The sequence below is a fragment of the Lactuca serriola genome, chromosome 8 (assembly GCF_051521515.1).
Source record: "Lactuca serriola cultivar US96UC23 chromosome 8, Lser_US96UC23_V15, whole genome shotgun sequence".
NCBI lineage: Eukaryota > Viridiplantae > Streptophyta > Magnoliopsida > Asterales > Asteraceae > Lactuca > Lactuca serriola.
Window position 1 is genome coordinate 227,465,162 of NC_136415.1, and position 7,001 is coordinate 227,472,162.

At 38.2% G+C, this 7,001-nt stretch overlaps 1 protein-coding gene across 1 annotated transcript; it reads right to left on the bottom strand.

The window, feature by feature from the left end:
* Window positions 1-344: 344 nt before the first annotated feature.
* LOC145067419 (E3 ubiquitin-protein ligase RMA1H1-like) lies at window positions 345-1,330 on the bottom strand. The gene has a single exon (XM_079014567.1). It carries the CDS (start codon window positions 1,082-1,084, stop codon window positions 368-370), a length of 717 nt encoding a protein of 238 aa, XP_078870693.1. The 5' UTR covers window positions 1,085-1,330; the 3' UTR covers window positions 345-367.
* Between the last annotated feature and the right edge of the window lie 5,671 nt (window positions 1,331-7,001).

The window sequence follows — 7,001 nt, forward strand, 5'->3', positions numbered from 1 at the left end:
ACTTTTGAAGGTTTTAAGGTTTAATTATTCGTTCAGATTTATTGTTGTCTTGTAGAATATTATTCCTCTCGTATTCCAAACTTATGTCATTCTTTATTAGTATTCAGTACTCGAAATTTTTACAATACAATTGAAGTCATGTGTTATGTATCCTGGGCATCCGTGACAACCATATAATCAGCCAATTGTGTCGCAACGCAATATTGATTGATCACCAACTTGGATCAACTACCACCGTATTTGGTAACAAAATATAACCAGGAAACTAGATGATCCCCTAATTTTAGACCACAAAAGATCATCAAAGAGTCGAGGCTTAAAAAACTTACGAAAACTACGGAATCTCTAAGAAAAAGATGACCTTAATTTATGTAAACAATAGAAGACACAATATTATGCAACAAAACAAGAAAGTATAGATTCGGCTTAGGGATCTATCGGCTTCAGTTGCCTGCCTTCTTGCTCTTCGGGTACTAACCCCAGCAAGATTATAAGAATTCGGAGTAGCAAACAACGGGGTATCCAAGTCCCCCAATATCCTCCCTGAAACCATTTCTCCGAGCATCCCGATCGTCGGACTAGGACAAATGCTGGCGGCCATATCTACGCCGCCACGGCCAGGCATGGCTAGAGGTGGTGGTGCTCGTTGTTGAAAGCCACGCCGGCTAACTTGTGTGGCTGGTGTGTCTATAACTCCATAACGCGGCGTAGGTGGCCGGCGAGGTATCACAGTTCCTAAATCTGGAGTCTTTTCTTCGCTAACTGGAGTTGGAGCTCCACGACCATATAACGGGACGATAGTCTTTTGAGAGACTTCGCTTTTGCATACGGGGCACTGCGGGGCTTTCTTTTCTGGGTTTTCTGGTGATGTATTTTGATGATGAATCCATTTATAGATACAAGGCCAACAATAGAGGTGGCCACAGAGTGTCACTACCGGATCTTGAACAGATTCTAGACAGATATTACAGTCAAACCCACCGGAAACTCCATTATCCAGTTTATCGATGCTTTTCCATGGTTTATCATCTTTGTTAAAGCTGTTTTCACGTTCGTTATTATCGAAGTACTGATCCGTAGCCATTAATCTTCAACTGAAACAGATGAACGAGTAAAAAATACTTATTAAATATGGATCTTGGAGTTGAAGGTTGAGACACATGTACAGGATGACTACTTTATTCACAAACAGAAAAGCGATGGCCAAATGGTTAGGAAGCCATTGACAATTGTAAAGCTTTTGATTGAAGTTAGTTTATATAGGGGGAAACGAAGCGGAGATTGATGATAAGATGAATGAGGTGTAACAGCCGACAAGAACTATTACAATAATGTTATCGTAGAGATTGAAAAAGGGAGTCAAAGTTTTATATAACAGACCACAATTATTGATGCCTTTTTATAAAATAAATATTCCAAGAAAACAAATATTTGTGGTGTCCAAGAACCCTAGTTAACATCTAGAACGTCAACTTTGTTGTTCTACAAAAAAAAAAATTATTATATCTATTGAACAAAAGAATCTTTTATCTTAAAGGAAATTTTTTGATCCCGTGCCATTTAGATTTTACAATAGTTTGGCAACACAAAGAAGGATTTGCTGTCCAATAATTAAGACCACATCTGAAGCTGTTACGTTTGGTCCTCCGTATAATGCTCTTGCGGCAAAACTCAGACACATTAAATCGTCCATTCGGAAGTGGAGAGATGTGGAAATAAAAAAGGACAACATGGAGATACTTACCCTCAAAGAGGATATAAACAAAATTGAAGTTATTACAGAACATTAGCTGAAGGGGAAAGACTAAACAAAATGGAATGGATAAAAAAATTAATTGAAATTATTAGACTAAACAAAATTTGAAGGATTGAATTGACCGTCGATGGGGACGAGAATTACAACTTTTTTATGGTATAATTAACAGTAACATCTCCAATACGCAAACGATGTAATTTTGATGGGCTATTGGTCGATTGAGAAAGCAAAGAATTTGATCAGAATCCTAAGATGCTTTGAGTTATCATCAGGGCTCAAGGTGAACATGCTAAAAAGTAAGATATTTGGTTTTGGGGTCCAAAGTTGTGAATTGAATTTGGTGGCTAGAAGTTTCAATTGTTTTATTGGTTCACTCCTCTTCATTTACCTTGGACTCCCGGTGGGGGCATCTATGGCAAGATCTACTCATTGGAACCTAATTGTAGAAAAATTCCAGACGAAGTTATCAAAGTGGAAAGCAAATACTTTGTCGTTTGGTGGCCGGTTAATGTTGTGCAAATCTGTTTTTAGTAGTCTCAGTTCTTTCTATTTCTCCTTATTCAAACCTCCAGTCAAAGTTATCAAGCGTCTTGAGAAAATCAGAATGAGATTCTTTTGGGGAGGGAATATGGACTCAAAGAAGAAGAAGAAGGTATGGATCGCATGGGAAAAAACACTTGCAGCTAAAGACAAAGGAGGTTTGGGGATTGCCTTATATAGCTTTAATAGGGAAGTGGTGGTGGAGATTCAAGCTTTCAAACAATAGTATGTGGGCGGAGGTTATTAAATCCATTTATGGACCGGATGGTGGCTTCCACCGGCCATCGGTTGCAAAGAGAAGGAGTGGGTGTTAGGGATCAATAGCTAACATCCCTAACGATTTGGAAAAAGACAATGTGCCCTTCCTCGAACACTTCACGGCGGTTCCCAATAATGATGGCTTAAGTAGATGGGGTTGGTCATTAGATCCATCTGGGAAGTACACGGTTTCCTCTCTCAGGAGTTTTATAAACAACTCAACCCTCCCGCAAAGTGACGGGAAATGGGCTTGGAATTCTATAGTCCCGGGGAAACTAAATATCTTAGCCTGGCTGATATGCCATAGGAAACTTCCAACCATAGCCAACCTATCTAAAATTGGTATCAGCCAATCTAATATATGTAGGCTCTGTAATGAGGCTCTGGAAACTGAAGATCATATTTTTGTGGAATGCCCCACCTCAAAAGGGGTCGAAGACCAGTTGTAATATGTCGAAGACCTAAGTTTATTTTACAAGGCATATTTATGTAACGAAGCATACTGTTTAATCCTTGTAATTTTTTGTGTGCTTTCTCGTTTCCTATAAATAGGAACATTACTTAGAGTTAGATAAGAGTTTTTGAACAATTTGTCTATTTTTCTCTCTGTAACAGTTGAAAGCATAATAGAGCTGAAACCAGATCATATTTACATCGTGTGTTCATTCTGTATTCATATAACTCTGATGTGATTCATACTTGATTCAACACTTCATCAATTGGTATCATAGCAGAAATCATAATCTATGATCTGATTTTCATTCTGATTCAAAAGGTTTTGAATCAATTTTCTGATTCAAAAAGTTCCACGCCTTTTGACGTCAAAAAGTTTTCTAGATCTTCAGTTGTGATTTGATTCTGCAACTGATTTGTTGAATCGATTGTTCTACTTGATTTTGTTGATCAATTCAGCAATTTGCTTTCAAATTCTCTTTGATTTCTCAAAAATACTCAAAAAATTTCTTCCGTACATCAATGGCGAACTTCAATCTCAACTCGATGACTTCATACTCTCATCTGCTACGATCTTCAACGAAGATTCCCATGCTCATTCCAGAATACTATGATCAGTGGTCGGATCGTATGCAAGATTATTTGAATGGACTCGATGAAGAGCTTTGGTCTTGCATCTCAGGGAATGTTACTCTTCCGACGAATCTTCAACCAATTGGATCGTCATCTAGTACTAAGAGTGTGGAAAATCAATCTGATCGAAAGAGTAGCACTAACGCATACTCGAAATCCTAGTTTTATAACAAAACGTGAGCAGTGTAAGAACTACTCGAGGCGGGTGGCATCTGATCCATGGTGGCCCTGAGATAAGGTCCAGGCTCCAAAAAAGCTCCGTAATCGGCGTCCGGCCGCGACCACTCACTCCTCGAGAGCTGCATGCCTCACCTGGTACTCCCTTACCTCCGCTCGAGCGGCAGCAAGGTCCTCGATAAGTTGGTCCACTGGATAGAAGTCCCTTTCCAACTCCCTATTGCGTGCATCGGTGGCTTCCATAACAACGTTGATATTCCGAACTTGGTCTGCCATTTCCCTACTCTGGTTCCCCAAATTTGTGATATGATGTACCATGACGGGGAGGGCTCTGTCAATCGGTCCCACATGGCTGAGGTCGTAGTAACCACGTTGGTCGCCATATGGTGATCGTTGGCATTGTTGTCAGCTCCACCTCTCGATCACTGTTGCCCAACGGGGCTCAGGCCCGTTATAGCCGAAACGGTTCGCAGGCACCCTGGCGATGTAAGGAGGGTTGAAGACTTCCTCCTCTGGTTCCTCTTCTTCTTCTTCCTCTTCAGATTCTTCTTCTTCGTCCTCCATTTTATCTTCCTCCTCGGGTTCTTCTTCTTCGTCAACCTCCTCAGGGTCCTCCTCAGGATCCTCCTCGATCATTTCCTCGGGTTCTGCCTTGAGCCATCCAGCGTTTCCCTCATTAGGAAAGTAAGGGTCTCCAGGTAGATAGAATCCTGCCATGTCGTCTGTGCGAGAATAGGGGTGTAAGAAGCATGTAACGGATAATAATAATAATAATGCGCTATAACAACATAAAATACTCCTATAGTATTTTAAGTGTTTAGATTTGGTTTTTAGAGCATTCTTCGTAGAGTGAAGTTAGGTCGTTAGATTTGTTGCCTATTACGACTATCCCTCGGTATGCGTAAGTCACTTCTCGGACGGATATAGTTGATCAGGCAGTATCCTTCCCAAAACTTATTACACATACCAAGGCATACTCGTAGTGTTTAACTCCTCTTCTTTTACTTTATGTTCTCCCTAGTTATGACACTATGCGAGCATGTATGTATACTTTAAACAAGAAAACTATTTATTTTCTAAAAGTATAACCAATTGAAAAATGTTTCAAATCAAAGACTTTTAGTCCTAAATGTGTTTATAGTTTGTATATCTTATGTGGTTTGATATACTTAATTCACTATAAACCGTGCTCTGATACCAATCTGTCACACCCCCAAACCAAGGATGGCAGAAACGTCCGGGGGTGGAGGACTTCATGTATAGTATCATAACAACAATTACAATAGTGATCAAAGTAAACACAACCAACATAAATATAATTGAAAAAGTTACACCATGCTATGAGTTTACATGTTTCCAAATCAATTACATTACGTTGACAAAAATGAAATGTTTGACGCCTTACGTCCCATCCTCAAAAGTACTTGGTTACCTGTTTATGGATTTCCTGAGAATACAAGTAGTTTTGAAAGAGTGTCAACAATTAAGTTGGTGAGTTCATAAGCTTTTGAAGGTGATGCTAAAATCCTTTTCTTGTAAAAGTGATGTTTGTTCAAGAAAGATCCCATATTTTCTTATGTAATGCATTGTAATCTTAAAAGTCAAGACAGAATTGTACAAGTATTTTACCATACTTAAAGAAATTTATGCAAGTTTAAATCGGCAGAAACTCATTAAATTTAGAAGTAAAACCCGTAAATCTTATGTTTTGTTAATACCACATGTGAGTTATTATAACCATACTATGACTCAGACGGCTTCGTATTACGACGTTCTTCAGGCGTCGCAAGTTAAATGACACTTGTCACCTCAGACCTGCTGGTCTAGCTATTGCATGCAGCTCAGGTGTGGGTTTGTCAGACCTAATATAGATCTATACACAACTATCACGTTCTCCCTACAAGAGACTCTGGTTACAATTTACAGGACTTTTGACTTCGTTACTTGGATGTAACGCGAAGCGAATGTCTCACAAATTTATTCATTAACAGATTTACGTGAACATAAAACCTTAGGTAAAAAGTTTGAAACGTAATGAAACATAAACTATACCTATTATAGGTTATTATACTCGTTTATAATGTAAAAGCGACATAAACTATACTTTCATAGTTTATCAAATGTTTGTATACCATGTATGTAAACTTTGTTTATAACAATTAATTAATTACCATACTTATGAAGGTAAAAATCCATTTGTTTTCTGATATATGTCAACTCACCAAGACGAAATGACATGTACTGTAAAAACATATATTCAAATAATGATACACCTTGCTCAACAAGTTACAAGGTGCAAATGAAATTCATAGGATTTTTCTAGTGTCAATATTTCTGTTACTGTTCTTAGAAAGTTTATAGAAAAACAATCAAAGGTCCAAATCAGAATCCATAAATTCTAAGAGTTTGGAAAATGAGTCTAGTTTATTCATAAATTTTCTTATGATTTTTAGTGACCTCCAACTTGTGTGAAAAAGTCCATAATCACATACTGATCCGGATTTATTCTTGAAATGATAGGCAGTTTTGTAAAAATCACCATAAATGGTAGAAAAATCGTATGGAGATGTGCAAGTAGTCATTTTGAAGGTATAAACCTAAGCTATTAGCACCTAATACAGTTTTGAAAACTAAAATGTTTAAGTTGACCAAAACTGTCCATGAATGGGGTTAAACTTTTCTAATGAAAGCTGTTGGATGAGTTTAGTTGTGTTCTTGGTGTTTTAACTTGTATCCCCCCTTAAAACTTAAGAAACACATAAAAAGATAGGGGTATGAACTCACCTTGTGTGATTTCAGTGGATGAATGTTGAAGGAAATAAGTGTTCAACTCAAGAACACTTGGAGGATTGTTTGAAGATTCGAGAATCTAGCACAAATATGATGGAGTTTGTGTAAGGAGTCTATGATTTGAGTAAAAGGAAGTGTAATAATCATATGGAGGATGAATGTACTTACCAAAAGTGGAAGAAAAGCTTGAAGAATGGTCTTGAATCTCGAAATTTTGCTTAGACGATTTGAGAGAGAAAAGTGTTTGTTTCTTTGGTGGAAATGATAGAAGTGACGAGAGAGGGTGGTTTTTCCCAGCCCTTGACCATGTGTGTGGCTGGGGAAATGAGTGGCAAAGGACAATGAGTGACTAGGTATGGTGGTAGAGTGTGGGCTTGTCATGGAGTGGGTATGA

Excerpts from the sequence above, each read along its gene's own strand:
- LOC145067419 (XM_079014567.1), bottom strand. The coding sequence starts at position 1,084 with ATGGCTACGGATCAGTACTTCGATAATAACGAACGTGAAAACAGCTTT.